General features: G+C 37.3%; 1 protein-coding gene across 4 annotated transcripts in view; it reads left to right on the top strand.

The window, feature by feature from the left end:
• Positions 1-19452, top strand: part of LRBA (LPS responsive beige-like anchor protein) — a 759310-nt gene that overhangs the window by 70697 nt on the left and 669161 nt on the right. For all 4 annotated transcript variants that reach the window (XM_070386647.1, XM_070386648.1, XM_070386644.1 and 1 more), the window contains exons 3-4: positions 16102-16333; positions 16542-16642. In XM_070386647.1, coding sequence (XP_070242748.1) covers positions 16102-16333; positions 16542-16642 — 333 coding nt within the window. The remainder of the gene's footprint in view (positions 1-16101; positions 16334-16541; positions 16643-19452) is intronic.

Genomic DNA, 19452 nt, shown 5'->3' with positions numbered 1-19452 from the left:
CATCAGTCCTTCCAATGAATATTCAGGATTGATTTCCTGTAGGATTGACTGGTTTGATCTCTTTGCAGTTTAAGGGACTCTCAAGAATCTTCTCCAGCACCACAGTTTGAAAACATCATTTCTTTAGCGCTCAGCCTTCTTTATGGTCCAACTCTCACATCTGTACATGACTACTGGAATAAACCATAGCTTTGCGTAAATGACTTGCCTTATTCTTATTACTGATATTGTCATATTGATTGTGATGTTAATATATTTGATAGTGAAATCATTTGTCATCTACACTTTAGGTATGCCTGAAGTGATACACAGGTAGGCATCTAGCTGAAACCAAGCAACACAGGCCTAATATCTACACTGAGGCTGAATTTTCCCTTATGTTTAAATATATTAATAATTGCTTAAAGAAATACAATTATATTGTGCCTACTGTCCTGTGACTTTTATTTTGTAATTTTTCTTGTCTTTTGGCTTCTCTGGTGACTCCGTGGTAAAGAATCTGCCTGCCAACGCAGGAGACGTGGGTTGGATCCCTGAGTTGGGAAGATCCCCTGAGAAGGAAATGGCAACCCACTCTAGTATTCTTGCCTGGGAAATCCCATGGACAGAGAGCCTGGTGGGCTACAGTCCACGGGGTTGCAAAAGAGTCAGACACAACTGAGTGACTAACCAACAGCAACAACAAAATTGTCTTTCAGCTGTGTGGTACTGCATGTGGAATCTCAGTTCTCGGACCAGGAGCTCAACCTGCGTCCCCTGCATCGAATGCGTGAAGTCTTAACCATTGGGCTGCCAGGGAAGTCCCTCCTTAACTTGTAAAATAATTTAGTAATATGTCTTCAATGTCTTGACATTCCAACACTTGTAGATTTATGTTCTTTTTAAAGACCACATAATATTCCATTATATAGATGTATCATAGTTTATGTATTTGTTTCTGTATTGGGGGTTATTTTGGCTATTTCCAGTGTTTCATTTTTACAATCAATGTCGCAATAATTATTTTTATATCTTATTTTCTGAGTTTTTCTGTTCAATCTTTTTCATTTTTAAAGATGTTTTTGATGTGGCCTGCTTTTTCAAGTCTTTAATGAATTTGTGGCAGTATTGCTTCTGCTTTGTGTTTTGTTTTTTTTTGGCCACAAGGCATGTGGAGTCTTACATCCCTGGTCAGGTGTCAAACTTGTACCTCCTACGTTGGAATATAGTCGTAATTGCTGCACTGCCAGGAAGCCCCTGTGTGTAATCTTACAGATGATATTTTTATAAGTAGTTGAATCACTGGATCCTGACTTTTCTGAGTTCTGAATGCCTCCCACCTCTCAGAGTGATTGGCTATTTTAATGAAAAAAGAACTTTATAGTATCTAGAATTATAGAGTTTAACTTCTTGGCAAACTGTTAGCCATTCTTACTTTGAATTTTTTTCTCTGCCTTCTTCTCAACCCAGAGATGCAGAGTAAGATTTAAAGCCTTGCTGTCCTTTTCTCTCAGTTTCGTTTTTTTTCTTCTCATTGTCAATACTGTCCTCTCACCATTCCAGCTCGTTTTTAAACTAATACTTTCTTTTCAGTTTTTTCCCCTAGATATTCCCAATTTTAGTCAGTCTCATTTCTTAAATTTTGAAGCCAAGATTCACTCATCTAAATCATCTTAAATCTTACGTAAGGTATTTCCTAACTGCACGTCTGTTAATACATACGTAAACATTTTAGCCTAGAATATTTGAGATAGGAAGTATTTTCTGATTAACTCTCAAATAATCATAAAACTAGGGCTTCCCTGGTGGCTCAGACGGTAAAGCGTCTGCCTGCAGTGTGGGAGACCCGGGTTCAATCCCCGGGTTGGGAAGATCCCCTGGAGAAGGAAAATGGCAACCCACTCCAGTACTCTTGCCTAGAAAATTCCATGGATGGAGGAGCCTGGTGGGCTACAGTCCATGGGGTCACAAAGAGTCAGACACGACTGAGCGACTTCACTCACTCAATCATAAAACTAACAAAAGCTATTCTTCAAACATTTTGGTTAGTAGAGATTTAGTATACTGTGCTGAATATGTACTACTAAAATTTTTTGAGTGATTCTTTAAATTCTAGAGTGCTTTACAATTTTCAAAGGTTTCTCACACATGATTTCATATAATCCTATAATAATCCCTTCCTTCCACATCTATATCCTTTTACTTATAAGAGCTTGCAGTTTTGTTTAAATGCATTTAATACCTGAAGTTTTTACTCTTTTGATTCTAGAATATCCATTGACACCTTTGTATGTGAAAGTTTGATATTATATAATTTATCTCAGTAAAATTAACCTTGAAATATTTTATTATTTAGACAAATGCAGTAAAATGCTACTGCTGTTTATCTAGAGATTATATTTCATAAAACAGAAATTGCTGTTCATCTTTTTTACTTCTCTTATGTGTATTCAGTTTGTTTGGTTATCATTTTGTGATAAAAAGAATTTTTCAAAGATACAAAATGAATTTTAGTCCCTTAAGTTAAAATGCATGCATTTGAATCATATTAAAAACAAAGAGTGGTCCAAGGTAGCTTTTTCTGAAAACCCACTCATTCGTTTATGCACCATTTGTTGAACCTCTTTATATTAGTTAGGTTTGGGTTCTGCTTAAAGTAACAGAATCTGCATTCATTCATTTTCATGAAATACAGGTTTTCTTACATAACAGTGAGTTTGGTAGTAGGCAGTTGCTGGCACTGGTGGTTCTACTTAATGATGCTTCAAGAGTTACATACTTTCTGCCTTTCCTTTTACCATTCTTTTATTATTTTATTAAAATTTTTTAATTGGAGTATAATTGCCTTATAGTGTGTAAATTTCTTTTGGACAAAAATGTTAATCTTTTGGACGAAAATGTAAACAATGTTAATAGCTGTATGTATACATTAGTCTTGAGCCTCCCTGCACCCCGGCCCGCCCGCCCTCTAGATCCTGGCAGGGCACTGGGCTGTGCTGCACAGCAGCCTCTGTGTCACATGGTCGTGTGTACACCTCGGTGCTGCGCTCTCAGCCCGCCCGCCCTCTCCTCCCCCCTCCCTCCCCCAGTCTCACACTTTGCCATTCTTAATGTATTGGGTTTTTGTCTTTTTGTGCTTGTAAGTCACCTGATCTTGAGAGAGTCAATTCTTAGGTAGGTTGATAAGAAGTCTGGGGTCCCCAGGGAGAAGAAAGGGGTCTAGAGTGCTCAAGGAGGAGAAAAGGACAACTGTTTTTTTTTTTCCTTGAAGCCCAGAGCTAATGATTACACAACAAAACAACTCATCTTGCTCAAGGATATGTTTTCCCTTAAACTCTGTACCAAGGATTATATAACAGCCATGTATCCTGCTTGAGGACATGTTTCTCCTTCTTGAGAACCTTCTGACTAATCCTGTCATCTTAAAGTGTCTATTATGGGAGTAGTGAAATTGATCCAAAATCTTGAAATTAAAATGGAATCACAGATAAATAGCTTGGAGACAAGGACTGAGAAGATGCAAGAAAGGTTTAACAAGGACCTAGAAGAAATAAAAAAGAGTCAATATATAATGAATAATGCAATAAATGAAATTAATCCTGTTATTTTAAAATGTATATTGTGGGAGTGAGTCTGGTAAGACCTTTACAACTTCGAGACATTCTTTTGATTTATTGTTAATAACCAATTAATAGTAGTTCAGTTCAGTCGCTCAGTTGTGTCCAACTCTTTGAAACCCCATTGACTGCAGCACGCCAGGCCTCCCTGTCCACCAACTCCCGGAGTTTACTCAAACTCATGTCCATTGAGTCTGTGATGCCATCCAACCATCTCATCCTCTGTTGTCCCTTCTCCTCCTGCCCTCAATCTTCCCCAGCATCAGGGTCTTTTCTAATGAGTCAGTTCTTCGCATCAGGTGGCCAGAGTATTGGAGTTTCAGCTTCAATATCAGTCCTTCCAATGAATATTGAGGACTGATCTCCTTTAGGATGGACTGGTTGGATCTCCTTGCAGTCCAAGGGACTCTCAAAGAGTCTTCTCTAACACCACAGTTCAAAAGCATCAATTCTTCTGCACTCAGCTTTCTTTACAGTCCAACTCTCACATCTATACATGACCACTGGAAAAACCATAGCTTTGACTAGATGGACCTTTGTTGGCAACGTAATGTCTCTGCTTTTCAATATGCTGTCTAGGTTGGCCATAACTTTTCTTCCAAGGAGCAAGCGTCTTTTAATTTCATGGCTGCAGTCACATCTGCAGTGATTTTCGAGCACCCCCCCCTCTAAAAAAGTCTGTCACTGTTTCCATTGTTTTCCCACCTATTTGCCATGAAGTGATGGGACCGGATACCATGATCTTAGGTTTCTGAATGTTGAGTTTTGAGCCAACTTTTTCACTCTCCACTTTCACTTTCATCAAGAGGCTCTTTAGTTCTTCTTCACTTTCTGGTGTCATCTGCATATCTGAGGTTATGATATTTCTCCCAGCCATCTTGATTCCAGCTTGTGCTTCATCCAGCCTGGCGTTTCTCATGATGTATTCTGCCTATAAGTTAAATAAGCAGGGTGACAACATACAGCCTTGATGTATTCCTTTCCTGATTTGGAACCAGTCTGTTGTTCTATGTCCAGTTCTAACTGTTGCTTCTTGACCCACATACAGATTTCTCAGGAGGCAGGTCATGTGGTCTGGTATTCCCATCTTTTAAGAATCTTCCACAGTTTGTTGTGATCCACACAGTCAAAGACTTTAGCATAGTCCATAAAGCAGAAATAGATGTTTTTCAGGAATTCTCTTGCTTTTTCGATGATGTAGCTGATGTTGGCAATTTGATCTCTGGTTCCTCTGCCTTTTCTAAATCCTGCTTGAACATGTGGAAGTTCACGGTTCATGTACTGTTGAAACCTGGCTTGGGAGAATTTTGAGCATTACTTTGCTGGCGTGTGAGATGAGTGCAGTTGTGCGGTGGCTCCCTTGCTAAGACTAGCAGGGGGCACTCTCCGCCCCTTTCTGATGTCTGTGTCAGAAGCTTCCTCTGTCGCTTTTTATACTTTAATAAAACTCTGCTACTCAAAAGCTCTTGAGTGATCAAGCCTGGTCCCTGGTTGTGAGGCTAAATCTTCTTCTTCAGAGATCATGAATCCGACATCATTCTCTGTAGGTTATCAGTGTCAGGGTGGCTGCTGTACCTCTGGGTGTCATGTCTGTGTTCTCAGAGGGAAGAAGGTAGACGTGAAAAGCCTGCTCCAGCTGTGTCTGTTTTCCTTTCATCAAGCGAAACCCTGGTTCCACCACCTTAGTGTCCTGTGACTTTATGTGAGTTACTTACGTTTCAGTGCCTAATCTATTAGGTGTTAACTCTGTGGTGGTATTGCTAGTTTTTTATTTTTTGAGAGGTAATTAAAAATGGTAATTAATGTAAAACGCTTGGCACAGTACATAACTCACAGTAATCACTCAGTGCCTGTCTGTTATTATTTTGAACTGTTATAGGGAACTTGGTACTTTTAATATTTGTGTTTTTATGTGATTAGCTCACAGTAGTCATTCAGTGCTTCCCTGGTGGCTCAGACGGTAAAGAATCCGCCTGCAAAGTGGGGCACCTGGGTTCGATCCCTGGGTTGGGAAGATCTCTGGGAGGAGGGGATGGCAATGCACTCCAGTATTCTTGCCTGGAAAATCCGCACGGACAGAGGAGCCTGGCGGGCTACGGTCCACGGGGTCGCAGAGAGTCGGACACGACTGAGCGACTTAGCATAGCACAACACAGTCACTCAGTACATGTACGTTATTATTGTTCTGTATTTTTATCATTATTGTTTATTTTGTATTGCATTAAAAAAATAGCACAGAAATATATAGAGTAAAAAGTCTCCCCCAACTACTATTAACTGATTGATTTGCAGTTATATTACTTACTGCTGTGTAACAAACGATCCCCAAACCCCCAGCTTAGAAGAGTCATAAAGTTTCTGTGGGTCAGGAATTTAGAAACAGATTGACTAGACAGTTCTGCGTCAGGGTCTCTCGTGAGGTTACATTTAAGATATAGGCTGGGGTTACAGTTGTCTGAAGGCTTAACTGGGGCTGGAGGCCCTGCTCCAGGGCTGCTTGGATGACTGACAAGTAGGTGCTGAGTATTGGCAGGAAGCCTCAGTTCCTCTCCAGGTGGGTCTGTCACAGAGCTGCTTAAGGATCCTCATGACATGGAGGCTGGTTTTCTTCAGATGAGTGATACAAGGGAAGCCATAAAGTGCTTACTGACCGAGGCTTGGAATTCACGTGTGTTATTTCTGCTCAACTCTGCGGGAACCCAGAGCAGCTTTAATTTAATGTGGGAGATCGTCTGTCTTGTTTGGCTTTTGGATTGATTTGTTCATGAAGGGATAGGGGTTCATTTTGATGGATGTTGGTAGCTTATATTTTCTTTTCACTTACATTAATCTTAAGATATCTCTTTGTCTAATTATTATATTCTATAAATCGTAAAAAGAAACCTATGAAAAATAGGTTGTTTAAACCATTTACCTGAAAATTTGAAAGGCCTTTTAAATGTATGCATAAACATAGTTAATTCTGTCATGTTATTCCTAGCAGTAAACTTCAAGAACACAAATAGATTATCCAGTGTTTCTCAAAGCTTTTGAATAATGCTATTAATGGAGAAAGCAAAAAGAAATTCGTTTCATTGTTTAATAAGTTTTGGGAAGTCCATACATTGGTTATATATCTTTTTGATATTTATAATGCACAGTGACATATTAAAGCTCTGGGAATTTTATCATGTAATTGTCTCTTGCCTTGTTTAATCTGGTGTTTCTCAGACTTCCTGAATCATAGAAGATTTTTGGTTAATACTGGTTTTGTAGACGTGCCATAGTTGAGTGAAAATTTCTAATTCTTAACGAAAGGTACAGTGAACAGTGAGAGAGGAGAGATTATTTGCTACTTCCTAGTATATTTGGGAATTTAAAAAAACTGTAAAGATGGTAATTCATTACCAGAAAGACATGCATTTTGACTAATTTTTTGTGGTGAAATTCACAAATTTTTCAGATACTTTAGCTAACTATGTAAAGAAACTTTAGAAAACCCAACTTAAATGTTAGATTATTAATGAAGATAGAAGGAAAACATGAGGCTAGGAGTGAATTAGTCTGATTAGAGGTTTTGGCTGTGAATTAATTGTCTTTTGTTTCTCTATAAGTAGGTGTAAAATAATTGATACATGTGACATACCTGGTTCTTGTAAGGATTGCAGGCGAATTCTTTACCATCTCAGCCACCAGGGAAGTCCCAAGAATTAGTTATATAATGGAAATGGAAATATTATATCTCTGTAAGTGTATTCCTAATATTTATAGAAATTATTGATGCTTTTGGGCATTCCAACAAATCTGAAAGACAGTAAGTGGAAGGGGGAGGACAAAAACTACAAAGGGAATAATTTTCAGTTCAGAGTATTAAATGGCTGCCTGGAAATTGTAGTTTTTCCTCATGGAGTTTACTTTAACTCTTTTAATTTGCATGTTTAGAATTTTAAGATTATGGAAAGTCTTTATAGTCTTTGTTAATATAGTAGTGTAAGATCTCTAAGCCCAGACCAGTCTCACTGTGAGATTATGGTATAATTTTTTTAGTCTTCCCAGGGTATTTCTGATTGTAGTATACATTACAGAATGCTAAGGATTAAAAATTTCTGTTCACATCTTCTTATTTCCTTGTATCCCATGCCTTCTCCGTTTGATTCTACATTGTCGTCTCTAGTCCAGGGGTCCCCGACCTCTGGGATCTAATGCCTGATGGTCTGAGGTGGTACTGATGTAAATAATAGAAATAAAATGCACAATAAACGTGATGCTCTTGAATCATCCTGAGACTGTGTCACCCCCCAGCCCCACCCCTAGTCTAGTGGAAAAATGGTCTTCCACGGAACCAGTCCCCGGTGACAGAAAAACTGAGGAGCGCTCTAGTCAGTGGGTTTTCCTTCTCTCTTGCCTTCGATATAAATGAGCTTCTTTTTTTTTTTTTAGATTTATTTTAAGTCTTAGGATTACTAAAGACATACAGTAAAATTCATCCTTTTAGATGTATTGTTTTATTTGATAGATGGATGTATTTTGGGTATCCAATGCAATAATCAAGATATTGAAAATTTTATCACCCCCAAAACACCCCTTCGTTTGTGTGTGTGTGTGTGTGTGTGTGTGTGTGGTGAATTGTCCCTCTGTTCTCAGCCCCTGGCAACCACTGATCTAACGTCTTTCCCTATACTTCTTTCCTTTTTAGAGCGTCATATAAATGGAATTAAATGTAGTTTCTATATCCAGCTTCTTTGCCTTAATGTAACGTTTTTGAGATTGATTCATATTGTTAATGGTATTGATTGTTGGTTCTTTATTATTGCTGATGAGTATTCTATTTTAGGGCTTCTCTATACAATATATATTCCATATATTCCCTATACAATATACTGTTCTATTATATAGAATGTATATATATTGTATTATATAAATATATGCAGTATATATTCTATTGTATTGTTGTACAATGTCTTGTTGATCCATTTACTAGTTGATGGACATTTGAATCACCAGTTTTGGGTGATTATGAACAAAACTAAATTTTCATGTATGGATCTTTTTTGGACAAATGCTTTCACGAAATGGATTGAGCTTTTGCTGGGGTCTTGACACTTCATTATTATATTGTTGAGTGCCTACCTTATCTTTTGGAGAGAGATTAAGATACTACAAGTGGGACTTCAGATTTCTTGCTTTTTCCACTTGGGATATAGTAAAAACTCAAGCTTATTTCCTTAATTTTTAAATTATGTAAATAATGAGTAATATTTAAACCTAATGGTATGTATCCTAAGGACCCATTCATTAAATGTCAAACATAGTATGAAGATTAAAAAAGATAAAAAATATTTTTTAAAATGGTTCCTATTTTCTGGGATCATCATCTATGCTATTTGAATAGAAAAGATTGATGGAAACTAGTTGAAGAAATGATTAAACCTTGTGATATGAAAAAATTATACATGATATGATTAAAATATTAGGTTAAATCATATGAAATTGTTGTCTTATAGTCAGAAACATTTGACTGGGCCACCCAGATTTATGGTAGCCTAGAAAACTCAGATGGAGAAGGCAATGGCACCCCACTCCAGTACTCTTGCCTGGAAAATCCCATGGATGGAGAAGCCTGGTGGGCTGCAGTCCATGGGGTTGCTGAGGGTCAGACACAACTGAGTGACTTCACTTTCACTTTTCACTTCCATGCATTGGAGAAGGAAATGGCAACCCACTCCAGTATTCTTGCCTGGAGAATCCCAGGGACGGGGGAGCCTGGTGGGCTGCTGTCTATGGGGTCGCACAGAGTCGAACATGACTGAAGCGAGTTAGCAGCAGCAGCAGCAGCAGCAGAAAACTCAGAATGGTTCTTAGAAGAGATAGGGCTTAAATTGGGCCTTAAGAAAATGTTAAGTATGGTTCTTTAAATGATACAAGAAAGTAGGAAGCCAATTGCAGAGAATAGCAAAGTTAATCTAATTTTCTAAAATGAGAAATTTCTTTTGTATTAGACTAAATATTCTGTAATTCCTAGGACCTGAATATATATTTTTTTAAATTACAGTTTTAGAAGGGACAAGGGAAAATCAGTGAATTGCTGAAACGAAAAAATTCTTAACCCCCAACCCTTACTGTTGAGTGTTTTATAATTCATAATGAATCTTAAAATAGCAAATTTCATTGCCAGTACCTAATAGTGAGGATATGTTTTAGACTTTTATGTTGTGTGAAATTCTTTGGATGCTAAATGACATTTTAAGGGTTGTAATTACTGTAATTCATAATGAACTTACTCTTTTTTTTTTTAACATTTATAGCATCTAGTTCACAATAGCCTCTACTTACATCAGTAATAGTGAGAGAAACACCTTGCTGTCTGTACTTAGAGAAATTAATATTCCAAGAGAGGGAAATATTACTATACAGGAAATTTTTTATCTGAAAGTAGACCTGACAGTATTAAAATAAGTTTTATTATGTTACTATAGTATCTGTAGTGTTAAATTTTGTGTCAGGATTGGGACTTTGTGTGTTCTGCTCACATTACTGATGACTCTGAGAAAGGTCTCCGTTATTCTAGCTGCTTATGCCATCTTTCCTTCCCTTCAGTGTTTACTTTCGGACTTTCTGTTGAACATGTAATTGTCCTTCTCATACTGTCCTCAGTGTCTCAGCCTCTCTTTTTGTCTTCTATTTCCTTCTTTCTCACTCTCCTGCCTTCTGGGACTTTGCTCAGCTGTTTTAGTTCCTTGATAGTTTGCCTAACTCTTTCTGTTTTTTAACCTGTTGAGTTTTTAATTTCAATGACTGCTTATTTTGTAGAAGTTCTGTTTATTGTTGTTATTTTTCAAATCTGCTGGGATATCTTCCCGCTTTTCTTCCTAATCTTGTGCCTTTTTTTCTTATTTTCTTTCTTGGAAAGTCTCAATTACATAATTTTGTAATTATTTATAATCACATACATTTGATAATTTTATAGTTTGAAGTTCTTGAGGACTTCATGTTATTAATAGCATGTCTACTGACTCATCTTTATGCTGTGTTGTTTTCTCTTGTGTGTTTTGATTTTGGTTTGTGAGTTTATTTTGGTTTGTGAGTTCATTGGAGAGAATGCAGCTTTTTCTAAGAGAATGTTGTGTAGCCTGTGCCCTTCTAGGTTAAATTTGTGTGTCTTTATGCTAGCTGCTCTAGGAGAACCTTCATCACGGAACCACATAAAAAATTTTTTTTATTGTGAAGTGTATCAAACATACCAAAGATACATGTGTAAAATATATAAATGTACATAAAATATAAATACATATACCTAACAGCAGATTAGTGATAGAACAGTATTAACATCTTGGAATCTTTTTATCTAAATCAGAAAAATTATCTATATCCTAATTTTGGTGTGAGCCATTCCTTCCTCCGCCCTTTTTAAAAAAATAGTTATCATCTGTGTTTTTATCTTTCAACAGTTTTTTTTGAGAGAGGGGCATGCTGTGTGGCATGTGGGATCTTAGTTCCCTGACTAGGGATTGAACCTGTACCTCCTGAAGTGGAAGCACTGAGTCTTAATCACTGGACCTCCAAGAAAGGCCCTTAACAATACATGTTTTATTTTGACAGATTGAGTACCAATCACAGAACTATCTCTGTAAGGAAAAGTGCAGTCTGTCTCTATTAAATGAAAGTGCTGAGAGGAGATAAGCTGAAGAGTTTCTAGGTCATGGTCTGGCTTTTTAAAGAGTTTCTATCTGCCTTTACTGAAATATTTAGTAGGAAGCATCACAAATAACCCTAGGGAGTACAGAGGTGTGAGAGTTCGCCAGGGCTGCGGTAGCATAGTACCAGAGATTGAATGGCTTAGACAGGAGATAGGAAGTACCTGGTTAGGGCCATAAACTGTGCATGTGCTCTGTCCAGTTTCTGCTATACCTGCTGCATCTTTGAAAATTTAGCAAGGTTCCTGGGAAAACATGTCTTTACTTTTAAGTATTAGAATTTTTTTGTATGATAGACTTTCCAGTTTTGAAGAGAAAAATAATTAGTTTTGGTCTATATTTGTTTCTTGGCTGTTTGAAAATACAAGTGACTTAGCTTTAATCACTAAAAAGCGTAAAACCTTTTGTTAATAAAATCATTGTGAAGAAAATAATCTTTGTGCCCAAATAAAGTTTTAATACAAAACTTGTGAAGGTTTATTTAGATTCTTTGACTAATATACTTTATAATTTCTATAATCTTGTACTTTAAACCATAACCTATACAAAGAATGTTATACCACCCTGAAGGTGGCTATAAAAATTGTTTATGAAGTTCAGGCAAAGACTAAAATATGTTGAAATGGAGAGTTTTGAAAAATGTTCTATAATGCAATGGAGACCAAATCATGCTAAAATGCAGAAAAAGACTATACATCAGTTTCCAGGCTACATTATTCAAAAAAATACAACCATAAAAAAGGTAATAAGATTACATTTTCACATTTCATGGCTAGTAAAGTGCATTAGGCTGCTCAGATATTCATAACTTACTGTGACATTTGGGAAGATTACATTTTGTAGTGCACAGCCATTACTACAGCTCAGATAATAACTAGCCAGTGCCTGGACTTGGATTATGATCCCTGCCTTTGGAAACAAATTTGTGTTTTGAAGGTTGATCAGCTTCAGATAACTATTAAAAGGGTTAACATGACATACTGTAGACCCTGTGTGTGCTTTTTAGGTATAATAGACATGCATACATATAGTATATCAAATATGCCACATGTGTATGTGCCAATTTCTGCCATCAATTTTCTCCTTGAAAGGCATATTTTACAATATTTAAAGCAATGGAGAAATACTTAACACACCTGTCTGGATACTGCTCTTACAGGATAAACTCAATTTAAAAGCTGGTGAAATATTTGGATTTTTTTTGGAAATTACTTTTCAAAAATTAATTCTGAGCTTCTTGGAAGGGTGCATGTTGCTGGTGATAAACACAGGTCAAAATGAAAGGTTGATGTAAGTAACACCAAGGTGAAGTGGGTGCAGCTGGGCCTGTGGCCTGAGCCGTGTGGGGGACGTCCTCAGGTCAGTGTGGGGACGTCCTCGGGTGTCCGTTGGCCCGTTTCTGCCCTTGCCCTCGCCCTCGCCCTCCGGGCGCTCAGCTGCCTTTGCAGAGGCAATCACCACTTCGTTTCTCGTGTATCATTCTCAGGTATGTGTTTATATGTATATGTTTTATTCTCAAACTGTAGCCCACTATTCACACTTTTCTCCACTTTGATTATCTCAGCTACACAGTGTATTTTAGAGATGTTTTTTTCTGTCAGAGCTGCCTCGTTATTTCCAATGACTGAATCATATTCCATTATATAAACACAACTTTACTAACTCTATCTTGTCTTTTTGAGGGGTATCGTTTCTTCTGTTTTCTGTTGCATGCGAAATGAAGTTCTTATGTCTAACATCACTACTTAAATGTACCTGTGGAATAAATTTCTAGTTGTTCAGGTAACCATTGGTGTCTGGCTTCTCTGTAGCATAATTCTTTCTGAGATGGATTCATTTTGTTAACTTTAATCAGTAGTTCCATTGCCAGACACTTATCTCAGTTATAGCCATTTTTAGTTTTCCTCATTATCATCTGAAAATGATTGGAATTCAACCCCCCTGTTCTGATATTTATACATGTTGCTGCCTTTGCACTAAATGTGACTTTTGTATCTCCAGAAATATGTCAACTGGTAGTGGTGATAGTACCTCTTAGTCTTATTTGTGACTTTCATGAAAGTCATTCCAATTTTCCTTTTGGGGCATAATGCTGACATTTTAGGTGTATTTTATTATTAAAGAAAGTCTTTAAAATTAATGAACATAGAAATTTTGATGGAAATAGAAGATGACAATTTATCTATGCCTCAGTATTTACAATTCCCGGTAAGATCCATTAATGGATGCTTAAAAGTATGATGAGAAACAATATGTTTGTGTAGTCTCAAAGTATTCTTTGAGAATATTCTTATAAGAAAGCTTAATAATATGAAAATGAAAGATAATAACTTTAAAACAGAAAAAATCTGACAGATACCTCCTTGAGCATGAGATCAATCTAACTTCACCAATAGTGGGACATACTGACATCAGATACCATCTGAATAATATACCAATCAGGTATCATTTGAAATAATAATACACTGAGAAGGACACATGTCATCTCTATAGAGTATTTTTTACCAAAAATACACAGCTTGAATTTAAACATGAAAAATCATTCACATTATAAGACAGTCATGAAAATAGCTGGCAAATCCACTTCAAAAGTGTCAACATCCTGGAAGTCAAAGAATGCCTGTGTAACTTGTCATAGTTTGGAGAAGACTAAGGAGATGCTGATGCTGGATCAGAAAAAGGATATTAGTGTGACAAATCTTGCTATTTGAGTAAGATCTGTAGTATTGTGCCTGGTTTTAATGACTGTACTATGATGATACAATATATTCACATTAGGGTATACAGGAACTGTATACTGTTCTGCAATTTTTTGAAAGTCTGAAATTATTTCAGAATAAAATTAAGGATACATCAAGTGAAAAAAAAATGACGATTAATCATAAAACCAAAAAAATCCCTATTAGGAGTTCTCATGCAGCTTACAGAATTTTTGGATCACCTTGGGGAACCAAGCATGTTTATAGCTAGGACCATGTTGCTAGGAGGATTGGCCCAGGGACACTGAGGGACTCTTAGCACACAGTTGTCATCTCCTGTGTCACCTGTTGCTCCTGATGACTCGAAGAATTGTACACTAAAATCTCTGCCATAGCTTTCCTAGAAGGACCAAAAGCCTTTAACACTGTGCTTGCCAAGAATTCTTATCTGCTTGCATGCAGATACTGCCTCTTGATTTTCATTTTTCCATTCTTTCTTTTTCATGCTAGTGTGTATCTTTGACAGAACATGGGATGTGTATTCATTCCTGGCTGTATGGAGTTTTAATTGATTCCCTAATTCTGAATCTTTTTTGCTTTTCCAAAGTAAACTCTATTTGGTCACGTCTGTTATTCTTCATATGAGATTTTGTTTTGTACAGTTCACTTTCTTGTAATTCTTTCCTACTTTTTGAGTTTAGTAAAACATAATGAAAACTGCATAATAAAGAAGTGTTCAGAAGGACTGGAGTGTAGGTGAGTCATATATGTAACTATTCTTTAAAATATAGAGATCTTTAAAAAATCTAGTAAAAAAAGATAGGCCTGGGAATTCCCTGGCAGTCTAAGGACTGTGTTTTCACTGCTGAGGGCGTGGGTTTAATCTCTGGTTGAGGAACTAAGATCCCGTGAGCTGCATGGCATGGCCAAAAAAAAAAAAAGTCTGCAAAGGTAATTCTAAAAGTATTTTATTTCGTTTAAACAGTTGGGGTTTGTTAAAATTAAAAAAAAAACAAAAAACTTTGCCTCTGTAGGAGAATGCTGTGGGTGACATAGCAAGGTAGGAATAGGTCTCAGTACAGTTCTCTCTGGATGGATTTTCTGATAGCAATCTTAATGAAATAACATTTTTTTACTTACTGGCTTTGAGTGTGTGTGAAGTTTATGTTTAAGTTATCCTCATTATTGATAGGAGGGATCAAAATGGATAGGTATGTATAATAAACCAGGAATTTGACAAGTAAAACTACAAGTTTTGTGTCTGCTTTGAGCCTTTTTCAGCTTTTCATTTTTGCTGTGAGCTCATACCTTGTACGGGTAGCAAAGGATCTTTGGGTTGCTATGAGTAGCTTACAATGTTAATTGCTCAGTCGTGTCCAACTCTTTGAGACCCATGGACTGTAGCTGGCCAAGCTCCACTGTCCATGGAATCCTCTAGGCAAGAATAGTGTGTAGCTTACAGATTACCTAATTCATAGAGGAAACATTGAATTAGAAGCAGTTATAGAGCTAAGTTAGATCTTCATTGAGGCTTTGCTGGTGGCTCAGATGGTAAAGAATCTGCCTGCAGTGAAGAAGACCCAGGTTCAATCTATGGGTCGGGAAGATCCCCTGGAGGAGGAAATGACAACCCACTCTAATAATCTTGTCTGGAGAATTGCATGGACAGAGGAGACTGGCGGGTTACATCCATGGGGTCTCAAAGAGTGGGATACAACTGAGATCTTCATCAGTGTCAGTAGGTAGTGATTTACCTAAGACATCCTATATTTGTTTTTGTTGAAAATATTTTTATTTTTATATTCTAAGTCTTGATTGACTGTGCTATCTTAAAATGAAGATTTCTTCTGAAGCTTTATTTTTTAGAGCTGTGTGTGTATGTGTTTTAAAGATCTTTTTAAAGATTCATGTCAATGTATGGCAAAAACCACTACAATATTGTAAAGTAATTAGCCTCCAATTAAAATAAATAAATTAAAAAAAAGATCTTTTTATTGTTGTAAGGGGTAGAGAAGAATATATATGGATAGTTACTGGCAAACTAAAGCTTTGTAATGTACTCTAGTTACATTGAAGAAATGCTAATGCTTTTAATGTATTTTTTCTTTCCACCCTCCCTGTCGCCCCCTGAAGTTGGTAGGAGGGCAGTTTGATTTAGAAATGAATTTCATTATTCAAGAAGGTGAGAGTATCATCTGCATGGTGGACTTACTGGAAAAATGTGATGTTACTTGCCAAGCAGAAGTCTGGAGCATGTTTACAGCCATTCTGAAGAAAAGTATACGAAATCTTCAAATCTGCACTGAAGTAGGCCTTGTTGAAAAAGTGCTTGGGAAAATTGAAAAAGTTGACAGTATGATTGCAGGTATGACTTTCTATAATACAGTGGTTGTGAGGAAATGAAGTGTGATTATTAAGTAGTTTTCTTCTTTAGTAATATTTAAGAGATACTGAGCATGTGACATGGATCTGGAACTGTATTGTCTAAACTCTTAAGCAAGCACTGTATATTTTAATTCTGCAAGAGATAGAAGTAGCTTAATTATCTTATTTGTTGCTTTCTTTGTTTCCAGATCTTTTAGTTGACATGTTGGGAGTGCTGGCTAGCTACAACTTGACAGTTCGAGAACTAAAGCTGTTCTTCAGTAAACTTCAAGGAGATAAAGGGCAATGGGTAAGCTTAAATTTTCTTTGATATTTGAGAATGTTCCCCTCTCCAAACATTTTATTGGCTTTTAAGCAATTGATATTGCTGCACAGGGGTTGAATGTCAAATTGAGTAGACGAGGTCATTAGAATAGCATTTAGACTTACAGGGCTGATTTTGCTATCACGTGACACAGTTGTGGAGTAAGAAAACTGAGTGTTCCAAGAAGGTTGGTAATTCGGTCCTTCTTTGAATGATTAATATTTCAAATATACATTCAGCATTTACTAGCGGAAAAGGCAAAGGACAGAGAAAATAAAAATGTTGGGTAGCAGCATCTAGCTTCTCTATCAATCTGAGTAGTTTTAAGTGTGGCCCTTAAACTTGAACAACCCACTCAGTGGGCAAAAGCCATGTGGTTTATTGGATCTACTCTCCTTAGGTGCATTTTCATGGTCCTTTGCATGGGATGGTATCGGTCAGTTCAGTTCAGTCGCTCAGTTGTGTCCGACTCTGTGACCCCATGGACTGCAGCACGCCAGGCTTCCCTGTCCATCACCAACTTCCTGAGCTTGCTCAAACTCATGTCCATTGAGTTGGTGATGTCATCCAACCATCTCATCCTCTGTTGTCTCCTTCTCCTCCCACCTTCAGTCTTTCCCAGCATCAGGGTCTTTTCCAATGAGTCAGTTCTTCGCATCAGGTGGCCAAAGTATTGGAGTTTCAGCATCAGAATCCGTCCTTCCAATGAATATTGAGGACTGATCTCCTTCAGGATGGACTGGTTGGATCTCCTTGCAGTCCAAGGGACTCTCAAGAGTCTTCTCCAACACCACAGTTCAAAAGCATCAATTTTTCGGCGCTCAGCTTTCTTTATATTCCAACTCTCACATCCATACATGACCACTGGAAAAACCAAAGCTTTGACTAGACGGACCTCTGTTGGCAAAGTAATGTCTCAACTTTTTAATATACTGTCTATGTTGGTCATAACTTTTCTTCCAAGGAGCAAGCGTCTTTTAATTTCATGGCTGCAGTCACCATTTGCAGTGATTTTGGAGCCAAAAAAATAAAGCCTGTCACTGTTTCAACTGTTTCCCCATCTATTTGTCATGAAGTGGTGGGACTGGATGCCATGATCTTAGTTTTCTGAATGTTGAATTTTAAGCCAACTTTTTCACTCTCCTCTTTCACTTTCATCCAGAGGCTCTTTATCTTCTTCGCTTTCTGCCATAAGGGTTGTGTCATCTGCATATCTGAGGTTATTGATATTTCTCCCGGCAATCTTGATTCCAGCTTGTGCTTCATCCAGCCCAGCGTTTCTCATGATGTACTCTGCATATAAGTTAAATAAACAGGGTGACAATATACAGCCTAGACGTACTCCTTTTCCTATTTGGAACCAGTCTGTTGTTCCATATCCAGTTCTAACTCTTGCTTCCTGACCTGCATACAGATTTCTCAGGAGGCAGGTCAGGTGGTCTGGTATTCCCATCTCTTTCAGATTTTTCCAGTTTGTTGTGATCCACACAGTCAAAGGCTTTGGCATAGTCAATAAAACAGAAGTAGATGTTTTTCTGGAACTCTCTCGCTCTTTTGATGATCGAATGGATGTTGGCAATTTGATCTCTGGTTCCTCTGCCTTTTCTAAATCCAGTTTGAACATCTGGAAGATCTCGGTTCACGTATTGTTGAAGCCTGGCTTGGAGAATTTTGGTATTGGTCAACTGATTTTGAACTCCAGGTGCCTCATCAACCTGTTTATTTACCCTTTAGTTACTTACCCCTAGGGAAATACTAGTAAATATTTTCTCCTTTTTTGTTGCATTTCTAGGCTTATTTTAGAGCTCTTTAGAAATCGTTGCCTACAGCAGTTTACTCAGCCTGTTGATCCTTAATCCAGTTCTGTTTGAGTATATCTAAGTTTGTGCTCTACCATTATACTGTATTATATTAAAATGATTAGACTCTCTAGCTTCTTTGAATCAAACTTCAGTTCTCTGCTCTTTTTAAGTTTTTTTTTTTTTTTTAGATTTTTTTTTATCACTAATTTGAAGTGATTTTATTATGTTTCTTGGTGAAGTTTACCTTGTATTTATTCTTACTAGGTGTTCTCCAACTCCTCCTGGGACTCTAATTACACGTTGGTTAATCTTCTCTGCATTGTACCTTAGGTCACTGAGATCTATTCACTTTTTTTTTAAAGTCTTTTCTCTTTGTGTTTCATTTTATATTGCTTTTATTGCTGTGTTTTTAAGATCTTTTCTTCTGTAGTTTTGTTACTATCCATTAAACTTTTCAGATTTCAGATACTTTTAATGTCTCTAAATTCTATTTGTTTCTTCATTTTTTCCCCTCATTCATGTTTTTTTCTTTCAATCTTTGGAAATATATAACATATTAATAGCTGCTTAATGTTCTGATTCATTAATTCTGTCATCTTTGTATTTTCTAGGTCCGCTTTTTACTTGCTCACTGTGTTTTTACTTATAGGTCCTGTTTTCTAGTTTCCTTATGTTAGTGAGTTTAGACATAGTGATGTTAGTCATAGCACGTGGTGACCAAGTGCCTGTTGCTGGATTTTGTTATGGTTCTTTTAAGATAGTTACACTGTTGTTTGCAGGCAGATCAATTACTTGTGGTCCTTGCCGTTAGTCAGTCAGTCTAGGGGCTCAGTCGTGTCTGACTCTTTGTGACCCAATGAACTACAGCACGCCAGGCCCCCCTGTCCATCACCAACTCCCGGAGTTCACTCAGACTCACGTCCATTGAGTCGGTGATGCCATCCAGCCATCTCATCCTCTGTCGTCCCCTTCTCCTCCTGCCCCCAATCCCTC

Source organism: Bos mutus, chromosome 17, assembly GCF_027580195.1.
Source record: "Bos mutus isolate GX-2022 chromosome 17, NWIPB_WYAK_1.1, whole genome shotgun sequence".
NCBI classification, from domain to species: Eukaryota; Metazoa; Chordata; class Mammalia; order Artiodactyla; family Bovidae; genus Bos; species Bos mutus.
This window is presented reverse-complemented; position numbering and strand designations above follow the sequence as displayed.